General features: G+C 48.6%; 1 protein-coding gene across 1 annotated transcript in view; it reads right to left on the reverse strand.

Annotated features, from left to right (window-relative positions):
• Positions 1 to 20,564, reverse strand: part of LOC146202317 (uncharacterized) — an 80,577-nt gene that overhangs the window by 16,756 nt on the left and 43,257 nt on the right. Inside the window, exon 3 of the mRNA XM_084588082.1 lies at positions 13,611 to 13,753. Coding sequence (XP_084444208.1) covers positions 13,611 to 13,753 — 143 coding nt within the window. The remainder of the gene's footprint in view (positions 1 to 13,610; positions 13,754 to 20,564) is intronic.

Raw genomic sequence — 20,564 nt, forward strand, 5'->3', positions numbered from 1 at the left:
ACAAAGGCAGACGTGCCATTTCAATGGGAAGCACCGCAAGCGGAAGCCTTCGAGGAACTTAAGCGCCGCCTACAGTCCCTTCCTGTGCTAGGCCACTTTGATGAGAATGCCGAGACCGAGATACATATTAACGAGAGCAGTCTGGGGCTAGGTGCCGTTCTCATTCAGAAGAATGCCGGACAAGAGAAAGTAATCGCTTACGCTAGCAGGTCCCTCTCGAAAGCCTCGTCAAGTACTCGTCAAGCCTCGTCAAGTCAAGTACTCGTCAACCGAGGAGTGCCTCGCAATCATCTGGGCCACTTCAAAGTTCCGCCCGTATTTATACGGCCGACCATTCAAGGTGGTAAGCGATCACCACGCGCTCTGCTGGCTGGCAAATTTGAAAGACCCCTTTGGCCGCCTTGACCGATGGAGCCTGCATCTTCAGGAATTCGACATCACAGTCGTCTGCAAGTCAGGACGCAAGCACTCCAATGCAGACTGCTTGTCACGAGCCCCCATTGATGCGCCAGCAAAAGAAAATGACGCCTTTTTGGGACCAGTAAGCGCCAGCAGTTTTGCAAAACAGCAATCAGACCCTGAGCTGAAAGCACTAGTCGATTACTTACAAGGTGTTATTCCGAGACGCCGAGAAGGCAAGACTTTATTCGGACAGCAACACGAACATACAAGCAACAAGGATTCAGTGGCTTCGGTTTATACAGGAAGCCTGGGTGCACCCGAGGCATGCTATTGGCTAGCGCTACGGTCGCACACGCGAACCATGACTGCGTACATCAGATAGCGGCACACAGTAACCAAGCGGCACACAGTAGCAAGACAGCAGCAAGCTTGATAAGCGTTGCGCCGATATAACACTTCCCCTCCAACAAAATCAGAATCTATCATACGTCAGACGATCCGGCTTCCGCTTGTCACGAGCGCTGCGCCTTGGTAGCACACGTAACCCAGCATCAGTTTGTTCCGACGTTGAGGCACTTTGGGCGTGACTTGCGAGTGGAACACAATCACTCTGATCCAACACTGGCTGGCTCGAGGCAGCTGTAGGAGACCGTTCACTTTCGAGCAAGTCACTTGCAAGGGGCAAATCTGTATCACTTTCGTTCACAACAGCTGGCTTCACAAAAGAACGTCGCAAATGATCAGCATGCACAAATCGCGTCTGTCCGTCTACAACCACAAGGTATGTCATTGCCGATTTCACATCCACGACCCTGCCTGGACGCCACTTCACCTGTTCCCCACGCACTGAACGCACAAACACACTATCACCAACAACAAATGATCGAGGTGAACTCCTTCGCTTGTTTGCACTGCGAACATTCCTCTCAGATCTGGCATTTATTGCATCTTGCAGATTCGGTTTCAACAAAGATAACCTTGTGCGCAACTTCCTCCTCAAGAACAGTTCATCTGGCGATTGGCCGGTGAATGTGTGCGGCGTTGTTCTGTAAGCGAACAGAAAGTTATCTATCCTGTGCTGCAGTGATCTGGAACTTTTGTTCTTCTGGTCTTCCAGCAATTGCTTCAACAGCGACTGTTTTACTGTTTGGACAGCACGTTCTGCCGAGCCGTTCGACTGAGGATGATATGGCGGAGTAAGCGTGTGCTTGACCCCGTTTGTCAAAAGAAACTCCTCGAATTCTTTTGCACGAAACTGCGGCCCGTTATCTGTGACTACCTCTATCGGCAGGCCATGACTTGCGAACAACGAGCGCACCGTTTCGATCGTGCTTTGCGCCGTCGTTGACGTCATGATTTTTATTTCCAACCATTTGGAATAGGAATCTACAGCTAGAAGAAACATCTTTTTTTCCTTTTCAGCAAAGTCTAGATGTACCCTCTCCCAACTGCTTGTGCACCACTTCCAAGATGAAAGCGGCGCTGGTGGCCCCACGGATTTGGTGCTTTGACAAATTTCACACTGCTTCACTGCTCGTTCGAGGCAGTTGTCTATCTGTGGCCACCAAACCATTGACCTCGCAAGTGCTTTCATCTTTGTGATACCGATGTGTTGTTCATGTAACAAGCACATAACTTCACTTTGAAGCGACTGTGGTACAACGACTCTGTTGTTCCACACCAAACAGCCGCAATCGACTGAAAGCTCAAACCGCCTAACGAAGAAAGGCTGATAAAGTGTGTCCACAGCACGCGGCCATCCGTGCCATACCATTTCACGAACAGTACTAAGAACTGGATCTTTCACAGTTTCCCGCTCGATATCTTTCGCAGTTAAGGGGAGTTTACTAACGGGCGAAAAATAAAATATTTCTTCTGCCTCGTCACCGGCTTCAGGCAGTGGAAGGCGTGATAAGCCATCTGCATTGGCTATCTTTGTTCCTGCTCTGTGCAAAATGCGAAAGTTGTAGTTTGCAAGGAAAATTCCCCAGCGATGCACGCGAGCTGCAGCGACTGCATTTGTGTGGTGCTTTGCCTCAAAAATAGCGGTGAGCGACTGGTGATCGGTGATCACGTTGAACTTACGCCCATACAGATATTTATGAAATTTCTTTACTGCAAAAACAACAGCAAGAGCTTCTTTTTCCACCTGCGCGTAATTACGCTCGGCAGGAGTCATTGATCGAGATGCGAACGCAATCGGTCGCTCTACGCCCTCAATCACGTGCGACAGCACCGCGCCTAAGCCGTAAGCAGAAGCGTCACATGTCAGCTGTATTTCTTTCTTTACATCATACAGTTCCAAAACCATGTCTTCACTGATCAAATTTTTACACCGTCTGAAACATGCGTCACACTGGCTCGACCACTTCCATGTGCTGCCTTTGCGCAACAGTTGATGAAGAGGTTCTAGCAAGTTTGCTAGGTCAGGCAAAAATTTGGCGTAGTAGTTTACTAGACCCAAAAATGCCTTTAGTTGAGTCACGTTAGTTGGTTGAGGTGCTTCTCGAATCGCCTTTACTTTTTCTGGTGTTGGGTGTACGCCATGCTTGTCTAGCTCATGTCCCAAGTAACAAACATTTTCTTGGAAAAATTTGCATTTCCCTGGGTTTACCCGGATGCCGTGTTTACTGAGCGTTTGTAGCACTTGCTCGGAACGGTGATAGCACTCCGTCAGGTCTTTACCTGCTATCAACACATCGTCTAGGTAACAGGCAGTTCCAGGTATGTTTCGTAACACCTGGTCCATCACGGCCTGAAACATTGCAGGGGCGCTTGCCACTCCGTATGGCAGTCGCCGGAATCTGAACAGTCCCATGTGCGTGTTCACCGTCAGCAATTCTTGTGCCTGCTCATCCAGCTCAAGCTGCAGGTAAGCCTTAGACAAATCCAGTAAAGTGAACACGGTCCCTCCAACCAATGACGCGAATATGTCCTCTGGCAGAGGCAGTGGATAGTGGTCGAGTTCAATACCCCGATTTACAGTCACTCTGTAATCCCCACATATCCTAATCTGCTTTTCTGCTTTCTTTGGGACGATCACTAGCGGTGTAGCCCACGCACTGTGCCTCACTCTGTACACCACACCAGCCTTCTCAAGTTCAAGCAATTCATTCTCCACCCGTTCGCGCAATGCATATGGTACTGGTCTCGCCTTACAAAAAACTGGCTGCGCATCGTTTTTCATTTTGATGCTACCAGTGAATCCCTGAATAGAACCATAACCTGGCTCAAACACATCACTGTACAGCAGTTTTAACTTGTTCTCGGCTTCCGCTGCTACCATCTGCCTGCCATCCTGCACGTTATCAACGTCACGTTGCAACTGCTGAACAGCATTGTGCAAGTCAACTTTTAGTGCCGTTATCCAATCGCGACCTAAAAGCGTCGGCATGCGAGCTCCATTTTCTTGCTTTGCTATTATCAGAGGCAGATCGTAGCTTCGGTTCTGATAAGACACCTTGACGTTTGCTACGCCTTTCACTTTGAGTGAAGTACCGTTATACACGCCTAGACGTATGTCGTCTTTCGAACATGGACAGTTTGGAAAATTTTCATCAAAGTCTCTTTCAGACATTATTGTCACAGCGGCTCCCGTGTCTAATTCCATCGGTATCTTCTTGCCATTTACTTTTACTTTAAGCACAATAGGCGGTGAGCCGTGAGCTTTGTTCGTCGTACACACTGTAAGCAAGTCAGTTTCCGCCAAGGGCTCCTCAACTTTGTGCACCACCTTTGTTTTGCACATTTTTGCAACATGACCCGGCTTCGAGCATTTGAAACACATACTTTTGAGGAAAGGACAACTCACAGGCGTATGCAATCCGCCGCATCTATGACAGACGCGAACAGTGTCTTTCCCACGTTGCTTCCTTGGGCCGTTTTGCGGGGCACGCTGCTCGTTGCTAGGGGCCTCCTCCTTTGTCGCGTGTCGCTGGCCTTGCGGGGTGGAATCCCGATGCCAGCAGATGTCCGCCGGACTGGTGGTTGACCCCTCGGGTAGCATTTCTCTGGTGTCTTTCTGAGCAGTCTCCAAGGCGGTAGCAATTTTGCAAACTCGCTCCCAGATGACTTCATCATCAGACAGGGCAAGAAGACGGCATCGGATAGAATCCGCTCGCATTCCAGAAATCAGTCGATCCCGGAGCGCTTCTTCCAAAAAACTTCCAAACGAGCACGTGGCAGCCAGTCTCTTCAGCTCGACAATGAACTGTGCCAGGCTTTCGTGCGACTCTTGCTTTCGCTGGTAGAAGTGATACCGTTCGGTAACCACTGACCGCTTTGGTGCATAGTGCTGTCGGAGAACATCTGTAGCTTCTTCGTACTTGACTTCCGTGGGCTTCTTCGGCAGCAGAAGGCTACGCAGAGTCACATAAGCTTTTTCACCAAGGACAGTTAAGAAGACTTGCAGCTTCTTACTTGTGTCTATTCCGTTGGCTGTTGCGTACAGGTCAAACCTTTCCACGTAGATGTCGAAATTGCCAGAGTCCGGGCAAAACTCACCCAACGATCCCAGAGTGGTGTTCATCACTGATGTTCCCGCTTGCCGTGGCGTCGTCGTCGTTTCTTCAGGAGGCTTGGTCACTGCCTCTTCCTGAACGATCCCATCCTCGTCGCCATGTTATTCCGAGACGCCGAGAAGGCAAGACTTTATTCGGACAGCAACACGAACATACAAGCAACAAGGATTCAGTGGCTTCGGTTTATACAGGAAGCCTGGGTGCACCCGAGGCATGCTATTGGCTAGCGCTACGGTCGCACACGCGAACCATGACTGCGTACATCAGATAGCGGCACACAGTAACCAAGCGGCACACAGTAGCAAGACAGCAGCAAGCTTGATAAGCGTTGCGCCGATATAACACAAGGAAAGGCCACTTCCCCTCCTGCTGTGTTCAGGCGTAATTTATCATCGTTCGCGTTGAGCAATGACCTCCTCATGAAGAACTTCGCACCCAACAAAACCACGCAGCTTCTTGTTGTGGCTAAAAGCCTCCGGCAGGAAATTCTGGAGGCATTGCACGATGAGCCCACAGCAGGCCATGTCGAGTTTGCGCGCACATTGCGTCGAATCCAGAAGTACTACTGGCCACGACTACTTGCCGAAGTAGCCCACTACGTGATAACGTGTCACGAGTTCCAATGACGCAAGACACCGCCAATAAGACCAGCGGAACTACTGAACCCGATTGCGCCCCCAACGCTGCCTTTTCAACAAATTGGATGGACCTCCTTGGCCCCTTCCCAACTTCATCAGCGGGAAACAAATGGATCATCATGGCAACCGATTACATGACTTGCTACGCCAAAGCCCTGCCCAACGATAGCGCAACAGAGGCTAAATTTTTTGTTGAACAAATTTTATTGTGACACGGCGCGCCAGAAGTGCTCATCACAGACAGGGGAACGCTGTTTACGGAAGGGTTGACAAAAGCCATTCTGGAATACAGTCATACAAGCCATTGATGAACAACTGCGTACCATCCCCAGACCAATGGCCTTACGAAACACTTGAACAAAACAATCGCGGACATGATCGACATGTACGTCGACGCTGAACACAAGACTTGAGACGTCATCTTGCCGTATGTGACCTTCGCATATAACACGGCAGTCCAGGAGACGACCAGAGCGACCCCGTTCAAGCTTGTGTATGGCAGGGAGCCCAAAACAATGGTCGACGCAATGCTGCCGCGCATAACCAACGAGGACAACTTCGACGTCGCTGCTTACCTGCAGCGTGCAGAGGAAGCCCGACTCGCACGGCTGTGTATTAAAGACTAACAGCGCAGTGACACCCGACGATACAACTTACGACGCCACGCAGAGTACAATCCAGGAGACCAAGTGTGGGTTTAGACTCCGATTCGCCACCATGGACTAAGTGAAAACCTGATGCGTCGATACTTTGGGCCATACAAAATCCTTCGCTGCATCGGACAACTGGACTATGAAGTCATTCCCAATGGTACGACAGCATCACAACGGCAACACGTGCGCCCAGAAATCATACATGTTGTTCCTCTGAAGCCTTATAACGCGTTAAAGAATCCGTGGTGTTTAAACTTTGAAATGTTTCTATTTAGGTTGCTTTGTTTATTTTGGAACATCGAGGCGATGTTTTTTAAGGGTGGAGTAATGGCGCGAAACCTTCAAAACTGTATTTGTTGTTTTCCAACAGCCGCCGGCATGTGGCCTTATCACTGTGATTCTGGCACGCATATCAATTCTGCATCCTGTGTTTGTTCGTGCTCGTTGTCGTTTATCATTTCCGTTGTCGCGAACGATGCGCCGAGATTTGTCTCGAAGATTCCGATCACTTGCATATGTTTCTACAATGTTCCAGGTTGTGCTAAAAGCAGTTTGCGGCGTTATCTAGATTTATCTGAGCGGCCTTTAAATTGAGCATTGACGAGTGTGACGGGCATACTTTGTTCAACGATCGACGAGCACGTTTGTTGCTATCGCCGCCGCCGAGTTGCTTAGTACTTTTGCAGGCGCAATTCAACCCAATAAAGAGTTAATTTCAGTACTATCAAGCCTGTGTCTTTTTTTGGTGCCTACGGCCTTGTCACCACTACGTGACAGTATTTCTTGCGGTACAAAGACAGCTTCACATCAGCAGGGCAGCCGCAGAGGTCCTAAGTAGGGGAAGGGGAGGGGGGATGCGACGCTAACCTGCATTCTCCAAGTAAGGGCATGACATTTTTCATCGTTTTCAATGCACCTCATTCAGGAAGACCTATCACCGTACATAACTCGTTACATGCTAGAACATGGCCGGACTCGACAGCGGCGATGACACGCCACGCTTGACTCCGGCAGAGAAGCACCCGCAGCAGAAAGCAGGCCGTGTTGGCAAATAGCCATAGCACTTGACACAGGGGAAAGAAAAATGGTTTTACAGAAAAATACAGGGTGTCTCTAACTACAGACGCAATTCATTTTTTCCAGTGGTGTCTCTAACTACAGATGCAATTCATTTTTTCCAGGTGATGCGGCTGCCAAGCAAAGTACTATTGCCAGGACTTGCTACTGAGGTTCCACCGCATTTCAAGCAGTAGTTGAGTGCAGGGCTGGTCTCGCCTAGTCTGTACAGAGCCACAGACACACACAGCTCCTCCCCTTTCCCCAACCTGGCCCTTTCACGTTATTATTTTCAGAAAATGCAGCTGCGAAAGGCAGGGGCAACTTGGTCCAATCAGGCACATGCCCACTACAGGAGGCGTTCATAGGCGCCTCTTGCCCTCCCCCACTACATAGGTGAGGGGAGACATTAGGAGCACAATTATACTGTGCATAGGCAAGAGGCACTTAGAAGTTCCCATAATACTGAATGGGCTAGGGCTCCCGCGTATTTCACAGCGCTACAAACATATTGTGGGACAAAGTGTAGAAAAGGTGGGGACAATACTATTGTGTGCATTTCCGAGGGGCGTAGAAGATGCTAGCACTACTCAAAATTATTTTGCAGCAGTTCAAGGCGTCAATGAAACAAGAGACGTCGTTTTGTGGAAAAACACGTGCAGCAAACCCCCCCCCTATTTAACCCCGGCAGCACGGCGAAAAATGGCGGCCGAGGAGGCTTAGCAATGCGTACCTAGCGGTGTTACTTGAAAAAGCTCCTTTGCAGTAGGTACAGTTCATACTCGCGTGTCGTAAATTTGCTAAACCGAAAATAGTTTCCTGCGCTTCTTCTAACCCCACGTTCCAATATATAGGCTCCTCAGCAAAGAAAAGCACAGTCAACATGCTTACAAGCATGCTGTTTTCTCATTGACGGTATCTACCAAACTGATGTTTCCAAATAGCCCGAGTTCTCCAGGTTTTCCCGGAGTGCATTTGTAAAATTCCCTGAGTGACACTTTACTTTGTTTTATGCTAAAATGGGCTGACACAATGCTGCCTGATGCTATCCCTCTCCAGTAAGCTTGTTTCGGTTGTGTGACATCACATCCTCAACGTCACTTCTTTGTTCACTTCTTGTTTATTCATTTCAGTCTTCGGTACTTTCAAATTGCATGCCAATCCCTTCCTATGCCTTTTTTCAGCTCTACTTCCGGTTGCATGACATCACATCTTCTATGCCACATTAATTCACTTCTTGTTTATTCATTTTAGCCTTTGATACTTTAAATTGCACGCCAATCCATTAGAGGGGACTGGCTCTTAAAGGTCCACAGAAACGATAACCAAGAAGCCACTGATAAACGTGTTCAGTGCGTAGAATGAATCCTTTTGAGCATTAACCTAAAGTATAATGCCTTGGAACAAAGCCAGTGATTTATTATTAATTTTTTAAAACAGCGTTTTTTAAAATTCGCGGGCAGAGAAGTTGTCGCTTGGCGGTGTCGCAGGGAACTATTTCCTTAAACCGTGACATCACGAGTGAGTTGACTGGCAAGGGTTGCTAGAAGCTGCCATTCGCTACGGCCCACTGCAGCCATAACGTCACGGAATCACTTCCGGTAGCTGCAAAAGTTGTCTGCTCGTCGCTGCACGAGCTCCTCAGGCGGTCAAGCACCGCACGATGGCAGCACCTCCTCGGCCGCCATAAACACCGCCGCTGTGGCCCCTCCTCCCGCATACCATACGCAAACGACACGGCGGATCATTAGCGCTGATGTTCGAAATAAAGTGTGCTAAAATTTGTTGCCGTCTGGAATACTGAGCCGAATATGAAGTATGAAGCCCTCGTGATGACTGCTGGTAAGAGCGATAGCCGTGATTTTGGCTCATCCGATCTGCTCGTACTAGTTCTGCGATTAATGTGTCGCCAGAGTTATTCCTATGATTCTTTTACTATGGCAGGATAGGATTCACAATAAGGCAGTTTCGTAAGTAAACTATTTACGACAGCGTTGATCAGTTCCAAAGCACCAACCGCCGCGGCTTCGAAGCGAAACAATTTAGGCCTAGCGACAACTAGGGACAGTCACGCACGGCACCGTCCGTCACGCTCGCGCGCCCCACCCCCGTGGTAAAGTGTAACGTACCTCAGCCTGCTCGCGGCATCCCGTGATGCAAGCGTTACACTCGTGTACTTTCATTACAGCTAAGGCCTCGCATTTTTTGACGTTCTGCTCCGCAACAAGCCGTTCAAACGATACTGCAGGTAGGACAAGGTTTCAGTACGCAGTAGCTGCGCTGTCAGCCGTAATCGAAGCTGTCGGGCGGCACAGTAGACACCATATATTCTATACATCGATCTTTAAACGTGATACCGTGGGCAAATGAATAACTTCGTGAAGCAGACCCGCTCATACGTTTCGTGCACTCGGGCACCGACGAGTAGCCTCTGTCAACAGACGCCGCCATAACCTCGGCTAACGACGCAAACCGAGGTCGCCAAGGTCGTTTTGCAATAACTGCGGTTAGTGGTATAACCATGGGCTAACCACGGTTTCACGTAACTGTAGTTACGCTGCGCAAACTGGCAAACTCCTCAGGCATATGCGAGCGAGGACTGGTTGACCTAAGTATGCCAGTGAGCGCGAGAGCTCGCTGCAACCGGAAGTTCATCGAAGTGACATACTTCTAGACGGAGCTTTGAACTTGCTTGGATTCTTTATTTTTTTATGACTCCCTTCGGCGTACGAGTTGAGAGGGAACATTGGGTAATTTTTAATTGCTGATATCTCTGGTGTTGCAGAAGCTAGATCAAAAATTTTTGCGAGAGAATGATGGGTGGTTCAATATCTATCAGTGTTATGGCGTTGTTTACCCTTCTTGGTGACCGTTTAAGTGAACCTTTAAAGCTATTTTTTTTTAATTTTCATCAAACTTGAAGAAACTTGGTATTCTGATTCAGTTTCTTGCGCCGATTTCAAATGTCACCATTTTTCCAATTGGCCAATTAGTTCAAAAAATAAATAAAATAATTGTTCATAATTTGCAAAAACAATGAAAAAATAACCACTACAAAAAATTCACATGAACACATGAAAACATAAGGAATAGAATGTTAGGAGCACTTTTTTGATATAACGAATATTAGCGATTTTATAGCAGTTCAATGTCCTCTTCCAAATGTGGGTGCCCTATGCCTGATCTATAGCAAAACTGAAAATCCTTTGAAATGTAAATTGCAAAATCTGTTCCTAACATTGTGCTACATGCCACAACAAAAATTATGGTTCTACCTCCATTAAAGGCAGAGATATCGCTTCTGCAAATGAGCATATAGTCAAGAATGTGTGTTTTGAGAAAACGAGATTACTCTCTTTTAAAACTATTTTTTAAATTTGGTTTTAATTTACGATCTTGAATAACAAATGACTGCAATAAAGCATAAATGAACATTCTAGACTGATTTGGAAGGAAGTTCTGGCTTGTCAAACGTGGCAAAGAACAAGCTCATTTGGTGACTGGGTCAAAATACTTATTTTGATAACTTTTGAAAAAAACAAAAGCCGTGGTTAAAAAGCAGTGTTGCTGCAGAACTTACATGAGTATATTTCTGGCAAAAAATGTTATAGCAATAGCTGCAATAGAAGCCGAGATATCACTCCTCCAAAATGATGACTGTGTCCAAAATTTGAAAAATCAGCGAAAAATGTTATGCATATTTTTTATTTACCAAGGCTAACAGCAAGTCGATAAAATGAGTTAAGACTGGTTTTTGCTGTGAATGCACCATTTCCCGTCGCAATAATTGCCCCTGCAACGCGGAAATTTATTTCTGAAAGGTCTGCGATTCCGCATGCCCTGTGTAATGCAGTTTCGCAACCGCCGCTGTCGCCGTGCCGCTAAATTTTCTGAGCGTTCGACCTGTCGCATCCATGAGAACTGCTTAGGTATCACTTTCATCTGCATCGCCATGATTATGATGCTCGCACGCAAAACCAATCGCCTCGAGGAAATCGTTCGCTCTCCTGTCTGCCATGCCAAGCACCACTGGCAACGCCGTTATCCAACCGTTATCGGCCCATCGCGGAGCGTCGGCGCTTCATCACTGATTGCTGATAACATGATGGCGCATTGTCGCGTCTCCATTGCGCCTATCTTCTTTACCTTTCTTCGCCTTTTAGGCCAGTATAAATATCGAACCTAAATTTTCCACGTTTTATGTCATGAAGTCACAGCTGCAATAGAAGCCGAGATATCACTCCTCCAAAATGATGACTGTGTCCAAAATTTGAAAAATCAGCGAAAAATGTTATGCATATTTTTTATTTACCAAGGCTAACAGCAAGTCGATAAAATGAGTTAAGACTGGTTTTTGCTGTGAATGCACCATTTCCCGTCGCAATAATTGCCCCTGCAACGCGGAAATTTATTTCTGAAAGGTCTGCGATTCCGCATGCCCTGTGTAATGCAGTTTCGCAACCGCCGCTGTCGCCGTGCCGCTAAATTTTCTGAGCGTTCGACCTGTCGCATCCATGAGAACTGCTTAGGTATCACTTTCATCTGCATCGCCATGATTATGATGCTCGCACGCAAAACCAATTGCCTCGAGGAAATCGTTCGCTCTCCTGTCTGCCATGCCAAGCACCACTGGCAACGCCGTTATCCAACCGTTATCGGCCCATCGCGGAGCGTCGGCGCTTCATCACTGATTGCTGATAACATGATGGCGCATTGTCGCGTCTCCATTGCGCCTATCTTCTTTACCTTTCTTCGCCTTTTAGGCCAGTATAAATATCGAACCTAAATTTTCCACGTTTTATGTCATGAAGTCACAGTTCGGCCAAAGTCCACCGTTGCTCTCGCACTAACAAGGAAAAACAAAAAAAGAAGGCCGCCGCGGCTGCCGGAGCACGAAGCTGTGCCGCTGTGCTGCTTGCATCACTGCATCACGGGTGCTACTGGTGCCACCGCGTGCGTGCACCCCCTGGTGTAAAAATGGACGCTTCCATTAAGGCGGTGAGCAGGGAGAAAGGAGCAGTCTGTCAAAAACAAAACAAGGGAAGGCCAGTGGCCCATTGAATGGCGCACGTGCAAAACTTAGGAAGCACTTGCTCTGCGGTCGGCCACAACGCCGGGGTCCACTTTCGTGCTTCGAAACTCTAAGCGCCGCAACGCTTTATCATAGTATAGAGTCTTGCAACACCAGCCCGCTTTGTTTACACGAGCCAGCATTACCGCGACTTCAGTAGCCTTTAGGCAGAACTGCCGTTAATTTTTCCTAATTCCCTGAGTTTTTCCAATTATCCAGATTCCCTGAGAATTCCCGGTTTTCCCGGTTGGTAGACACCCTGTCATTATTTCTGCACTCCGCCTCATCAAAAGAAGGAACGCACTTTTCCCAGTGGAGTTATTACTGCGTGCTCTCTTCTTTTGTACCGCACTGAGGTCGTGAAACAAGTTTTTTTTGTGTGTGTATGTGTGTGCGTACATGCAGGTGGGGAGAGGGGCTGATGTAACGATCTAGCAATATAGCTGTAGTGAACACAAAAATTGCATATCAAAGAACTTAGTGAAATAGCTTCTTGGACTGGAGTTTCAAGATATTTGGGATTCTTTTAGTGAAAAAGCTGCTGTGATATTCACAATTTCCTAGCTATGTTATGCGCATGCGCAGGGACTTTTCATCTCCCATTCTTGCTGACCATTCCAGGCGAAAATGGAGTTCGCTTTTAGAGCTTTTTACGAATGTCGTTTCCTTGTAAATCGCGGTGACATATTGCTAGAGAATAATTAGGTGCAGTAAAAGCACATTCCAGGCCTTTGGAAATGCACAAGTGGTTTTTCCACCTGTATATCTCAAGCCAGAAGAAGTGGTCAGGTTCGCCAGCGTCCTTTTGTCCCAGCGCAAGGAGGAGGAGGAAGATGAGGAAAGGCAGGGAAGTTAACCCATAAAAGAAACCGGTTTGCTAAACTGCACTGGGGGAAAGGGGTGAGTGGATATAAAAGTTGTGAGAGAGGGATGGGTAAAGTTAGTACAGTCACATCACATCACGTCAGTCATATAACATAACAGCAAACTCAGTCTTTCGATTAGGCCTCTGCTTTTCATAAAGCGGAGCAGTGCTTGGGAGGCCTTCACCGCAGACTATCGCCGTGGTCAGGGACCTAAAATCTTAATTTCAGTGAATGGGCATCCATCTAGATGCTCCAACATACAGCATAGACCCTGTCTTTCTTCACTGTATATGGGGCACTCACAAAGAATGTGGCCTATAGACTCATCGCACCCACAATTTATACATACAAGGCTGTTTGCCATACCTCATAAAAGAATAAGAGTTTGTGAATGCTATACCAACCCAGAGGCAGCACAGCAAAGTTTCTTCGCATCGGGGTAGGCCAGGTGGAAGCCGGAGCTTCAGGTCAGGGTCCAGGGATTTTAAGCGGCAGTTCGCAAACTGGCCAGAATTCCACAAGGAGAAGCCTGCCTGCTGCGTCTGCCCTGGAAAAGGGAATCAACACACAATCGCCATCTTGGTGGGCTGTTCGTGCGACCTCGTCCGCCCGAAGGTTACCCGCTATGCTGTTGTGTCCTGGAAGCCATTGGAAGATGGCTTTCAGCGCGAAAGTGCCAAGGTGGGTCCCCAGATGTCTCACACGCCTTTGCGCACTCGAAATACTGGCTGGCAGGTTTTCATGCCTCTGCAGCTGAAGTTATAAGCAGACGAAGGGAGACATGCTTTTGTCAGACTGCCACGGGTTGTATTGTTCGGAGTAGGGGTGGGGTGACAGGGGAGGTTGGATAGCCCATTCTGCACAGGACAAAGACCAAGGCCAGTGACCTTCGCCCTCCTTCCTGGCCTTAGGTGTAGAGCCACAGAATGCTGTTCTGGAATATAGAGGAAGCTAGCCCAGCAGAACTGCCCACCGCCCCTTCGTAAACGAATTTTTGCACAAGACATGTAGAAGGCTTCGATAATCAGCGTTGCGTAATTTGTAGTGTGCTTTATTTACTAGTCTATGCACCCCAAGAACAAAGTGATGCACCGAATCATGCTTCTTGAGGCAGGATAAGCAGATCAATAAAATTAGTCATCATCACCCTGACTATATACATTACAGAGTAAAATTCTCTCCGATAGCCTTCAGATATAATCATTTGCCAGCTGCATCAAAACGAGGGTTCATAGCCAGTTTTTGGCTCCCAGGAAAAAGTGGCAGTTTGAGCCAGTTGTAATACAAATGAAAACAGGACGTAATAGAAACACAGTGCTTGCCCTGTGTTCTTTTCATGTCCTTGTTTCTTTCGAGCTAGAACCCCCTCTATACATAATTCATCAAGCAGACATGTCTAGTCGCATTCGTGCCTACAAAATATGTTAATTCGCACTTTGAGAAATGTCCTTGTTTTCGTGAATGGACAAATTTCTGATAATTACGAGCTGATCTGTCTGTGTACGCGACTTCTCCCTCCAAAAAGTACCACTTGTGGCAGGTTGAGATAAAACTGATGTATACGCACTTTTTTTTTGCAGTTCGAGGGCAGAATCTTCATATACAACCTTACAAGCACAAACAGCACAATGGTCGCTGATAGCCTACATCATGACCTATTTCCGGCAAAGGCAGCCTGGCAAACTGGACGACCAGATCATGCATATGGGGTTCTCCATGCTTGTATGTGGTTTCTTGCCTGTTTTAGAGCGCTATATGCACACAACTCGCTGATGTACTCTTTTTCAACTTTGTCCAGGAGACAGTCAAAGGCTCTAAGTCCATCGGCTAATGCAGGCACAGGGTTCTGGCAGAAAATCATTTCAGTCATTTGAAAGAGCACTGAACAAGGGTGGGGGAAAGGGGGGGGGGGGGAGACTAGTTCCCAAGCGGAGCCAACGTTTCAACAGGTGGGCTTGCGCATTCAAAATAGCATTTGTACTCTGTCCCGAAAAGAAAACCACAGAGCACGTTCCCCCTATTTTGATTTCCGCTGTGTGTCCCTCATTTAGTAACAATTACGAGGTTTGCCAGTTAGCACAATGCACGCAAAAATATATATAACACACACCTGGTGTCCCAGCTAACTTGTACCAGTGGTTCAAAAATTAAATATTGAAGATAGCCCAGGGAAATCCATTGTATACAGCTGTCAGCTGGCCTGCGCACAACAGGCAATTATTTGTTTCAAAATAATTCATCAGTTAATTAGGCAAGTTTTCTAATATATTGTCACGTCTCGATAGAACGCCATGGAGGACCCAAAGATAGGACGGGTTTAATAATCAACCTGGATGAGTCTCGCGCTCCAACTTCCTTCTCTTCCAGGCTCGCGCTTGTGGGGTCAATCATCTTTGGCATCGTCTTCTATGCGGCATTTGTCCCCCTCCTCAGGAAGCATAGTCCCGATCAGCATAAAAGGGAGTAGGAGGTCAAGGTCAGTCCGAGTTGTACGGCTTCATGCGTACAATGTGGATGACGTCGGCTTGTCGCTGGCGTCGCTTTAAGGTCGACACCTTGTCTGGCACCACCTCATAAGTGACGTCGGTTAAACGTCGCTGAACAACATATGGCCCGAAATATCGCCGCAATAGTTTTTCGGAGAGTCCACAACGGCGAATAGGCGTCCAGACCCACACTTTGTCGCCAGGTTCGTACATGACATGTCGGCGTTTATGATTGTAGTGTCGTGCATCGTGCTCTTGCTGATTCTTGATCCGCACACGCGCTAGTTGGCGAGCTTCCTCTACACGCTGAGCGATTTCCTCGGCGTCCTGATAGAGATCATCGGTGTTGGCATTCGGGAGCAACATTGCATCCAGCATAGTTGTTACTGGTCGCCCGTGAAGGAGGCTGAATGGTGTCTTGGCGTGCCGTATTGTAGGCAAACATGACGTAGGGAAGAATTTTGTCCCACTTCTTGTGGTTCACGTCAACGTACATGCAAAGCATGTCTGCGATGGTCTTATTCAGGCATTCCGTCAACCCATTGGTTTGGGGGTGATAGGCTGTAGTTTTACGGTGACTGGTACCACCGAGGCAGAGAATGGTGTCCAAAAGCTTGGCCCCAAATGCAGTTCCTCGGTCAGTTATAATGAGTGCCGGAGCGCCATGCCTCAGGACAATGTTCTCAACAAAGAACTGAGCTGCTTCGGCGGCGGTACCCCTTGGCAGAGCCTTCGTCTCCGCATAGCGGGTTAGATAATCGGTGGCGACAATTATCCATTTATTCCCGGCTGCGGACGTCGGAAATGGTCCCAGATCCATGCCGATTTGTTTAAAAGGTGTCGTTGGCACTTGAAGGAGGTGGAGTAGGCCAGCTGGTTTTACAGGGGGTGATTTACGGTGCTGGCAGTCAATCCACGTACGTACATAGTGTTTCACTGTCGCCGGCAGTTTTGGCCAGTAGTATCCATGCTGTACTCTAGGCAAAGTTCGGGTGTTTTTTCGAGCTCCCATATCTTTTTTCGAGCTCCAAAGAAAGCCCACAAATTACAAAAACAATCACGTGACTAGCGCATTCGCGCTGAACACTTTCACCGCACAGAAAGAGCTACTCTTGTCCTGGGTGCCAGGGCAGAGGAAATCCTCAATCAGCTGCGCAGGGTGGCCACAGTGAAGCCCATGATCGACGTCCTGGTCGGGACTAATGACCTTACCAGGGTACGCTTTTGTGGATGAGTAACATTTGTGCATGCGTTTTCATATCTGTTTATTTACTTGCAGGCACGGACCATGGGCGATGCTGGCAGACTTGTTGCCACCCTGACAGTGACTGTGGATTGGCTGCGTGGGCGCTGTGTGGTAGTTGTACTACTTACACTGCCGCCGGTCGCCCACGCAGCCAGAAACAGCGTTCATTGGCGCATATTAAATAAAGTGAACGTGTAGATCGCGGAACGAAATGAAGGTAAGCTTGTGACATTGTTTCATTGAACAAAAGTTAATGGTGGGTATCTCAAAATACCAGCTTGAGGGGCTAGCTGGTGCTGCATAATACCCAGAAATGTGGCGCAACAAACACATGAGAAGAGACGCAACACACGCGCACACTACCAACTGTAATATGGATCTGAACCCACACTTCCTCTTCACCACTCCTCTTCTACACCCAAGTGCATCTTCTCATCATCCCCTTCTTCCATCAGCCAAGGAGATAGTAGCACTTTCTTCCCCGCAGAACATAAACATCGTCCAAGCATGACAGTCACCAATTCTACACTCACATACGTCTCCACACACCTCTGCTTTGCCCAGCAGCTAATACCACAATCGTCAAAGTGTACCACAACCATCATCCAAGCTGGATAGTCACAAAGTCCACCACATAGTCACACACTAACAACCAACCACCACACATGTGCAGTAAGACATGTCCATACAAAACACATCTCATGAGAATTCTCATGTACTTCGTTGCTTCGAGACATGTTGGGCAGGTTACAGTTTTTTCATTCCATAGGGACTTCATAAGTGATATGTTTTGGTTGGTAGGTTGTACAACTTTTAATTCCATCGAAAATGGGCGTCCTCTTCTCGCCCCCGGCACGCGTGCCGGGGAAGAAGGGGAGTCGTGCGCCCGCGGATTAGAGGCTGGCAGGTAGCCCTTGGCTTGTTGCGGCCTCTTCCGCCAGATGGACGGTGCGGTGCTGGATCGCAGGGTCCGCGCTTCGCAGCAGGGTATCCCAGGCTACTCTACTTGTAATACTTTGTCCTATCCCTGGAGATTGTGGACACTCCCAAATTATGTGGTCGAGGGTCCCTCTCGCCCCAGTGTTTGCACAGATCATTGTCCCTAAGGTCTGGTAGCGCGTGAAACGCCCAGACTGGGGTTCATGAACGTATTAGTTTGTAGCCACCTCCACACGACAGCTTCTCTATTATTTAGTCTAACATCTGGCGGGGATACCAGTCTAAGTCCCAATTTATAACGGTCAATGATTTCCCCGTAATTTTGCAGACGCTCGTTGTATGCCCAGTGTTCGGGGGGCTCGACGGCTACCCGGAAGTAGAGAGCTCAGGCTAGCTCGTAAGCCGCCTCGTTACCAGGGACGGCAGCGTGAGCGGGTGTCCCAATTAATCGAATTTTTTATTCAGCGTTCTTTGGGTGAGAATTTTGGCCACCTCAGGCAATATCCTCCCCTTCCCAAAATTTTGAATGGCAGTTTTGCTGTCGCCAATTATGAACTTGGCTTCTGTTCCTACGCAAGCTAGCGCTATCGCAACTTCCTCAGCAGTCACTATGTTGCGGCCTCTAATGGGTGCCGCGGATACCGGCGCCCCTTGGCCATTGACTACCGCAGCTACCGCTGCATCTGTTCTGCCACTTACCGCATCAACATAGACTACTTCCTTCGCACCCATGTTTTTGAACGTCGCTCTAGAGCTTTGGCTCATTTGGACCTTCGACATCAAATTCTGGATGCATATTTCTAGGGAAGAGGGTGTAAGGCCGCAGTGAAAAGCGACTCGCACGTGGAGTCGAGCTGGCGGTCGAACCCCCCACGCGCCGAGGCCAAGGAGCGAGCGCTGTTTTTTTCTCCTTTTCTCCCCTTTTCTTGGGCGCGGCGCGCGGCAGGCTTGGTTTGTTTCACCCCTTCGCCCCAAGGCGTCGCCAAGAAGCAAACGGCAGACGCATCCTTATCAGCCGGGAACAACAGCGGCACGCTTCTGCAAACCACTTTACAGCCAGATCGTCCAGCGATGTCCCGCCGTGGCACCAAGCATGGGTGCAGGGAGACGCCGTTAATGAAGCTTTTTGCACTGCCACAAGCGCTCACTAAATGTCCTGCAGAAGGCGACAATAGGCGCGACCCTTGGCCCTCCCAAGTAGGCAATCAGCCCAGCGGCCTCCCGCTGTGTCGCGAGACATTGGGTCCGAGCAATGGCGACGGTACACTGCTCTGGGACAGTGCCCCCCCCCCCCCCTTTTCCTCGAACGGGACGGCTGGGTGGCCTAGTCACCAGATCCCCCGCGGCGTTTCTTTCACAAAGGCGCCAGCTGCAAGGTCGCGTCGCAAACACGCTGAGGAGGGGAGGCAAAGACAGGCGCCGTGTGAGAGGGTTTGGGGACCAGCGAGTGGAGAGAGTGTGTTTTGAATGTTGTATTTTTATTTGGCGTAATTAAGAACCTGGGTCCAAGATTATTCCCAACCCACGGGGGTTGTGGCATGTTTTTAAATAATTTGATTGGCTGCTTCATTTTCGGGGCGGATCACCTGAGGTGACCGCCCTTGGGTCTTTGTTGATGTCTGGTATCAAAAAGCGGTCCTCGGACCATGTTCAACAGTCAAGATTGAGGCTCCGTGCTTAGCACGTATTTACACCCCCTAGGCTTTAACCGAAACGCTCGGTAGGAAAGTAAGGGCCTGTAAAGTGACTTCTCTGTGTGAGAGTCTTCATTTTCTTTTAAGTTACAGTTGTCTGTGACTTGTTGCTGTAACTTTGCCTATGTATACTATTTTGCTTCTGTAAATATATATCTCCTCCTGACTATCATCAGATCATCTTCTGCTTCTTACCTGTCGAAGACAGCTAAACATCACTGGCGCAGCACGACAGGGTTCGGCAACCAGCGACCACGAGCATCACCCAGAGCACCCAGGCCCTGGGAACCCACTAGGCAACAAGCGTCCGCACGTCCAGCCAGAAGCAGCAAGGTGATCCAGGCCCCAAACCAGAGGCAGCGTTCTGGGGAAGGACTCCGACGAGGCTGCGGCACCAAGGGACGGAGGTCCCAACTGGCGACACCAGCACGGGTAAGCAGGATTTCTTGCGCTTTGTTGAAGTGTCTATGGCTCAAGTGTAAAGTGGCGTATGGTTTTAACACGGAGCATGATGGCGAGCGTAGGCGAGAGAGAGACAGGGGGAGATATAACAGATGACAGTGAGCAGTCGCAGCAAGCGACAACTCAGCCTGTAGCAGGAGCGCTACGTGAAGTAGCGGAGATGTCGGTATCCGATGCGGTTGCAATTCGCCGCATGGAACTAGAGTTTGAGCTGGAAAAATTGAAAATTCTTTCACAGGAACGCCTAGAGTTACAGAAACTCGGGCTAGATCCAGCGGTTGCAATGACGATAGCGGGAAGCGGGCAGACGTCTGTAAGGTCAGACATTGACGATCAGCGTCGAATGGGGCCCGATCCAGTCTCCCAATGCGCTAAAGTCCTTAAGGGACTGAAGCTGCCATGTGACGCGGACGTGCCGTTATGGTTCAAGGAAGTCGAGAGAATTTTCACGACGTACAAGGTGCCAAACGAAAGCCGCGTTCACTTAATCATGCCAGCACTAGCTGAGCGTGTCAGGTACCTTCTCCGTAA

The sequence above is a fragment of the Amblyomma maculatum genome, chromosome 1 (assembly GCF_055883805.1).
Source record: "Amblyomma maculatum isolate TAMU_Amacu chromosome 1, ASM5588380v1, whole genome shotgun sequence".
Classification (NCBI taxonomy): domain Eukaryota; kingdom Metazoa; phylum Arthropoda; class Arachnida; order Ixodida; family Ixodidae; genus Amblyomma; species Amblyomma maculatum.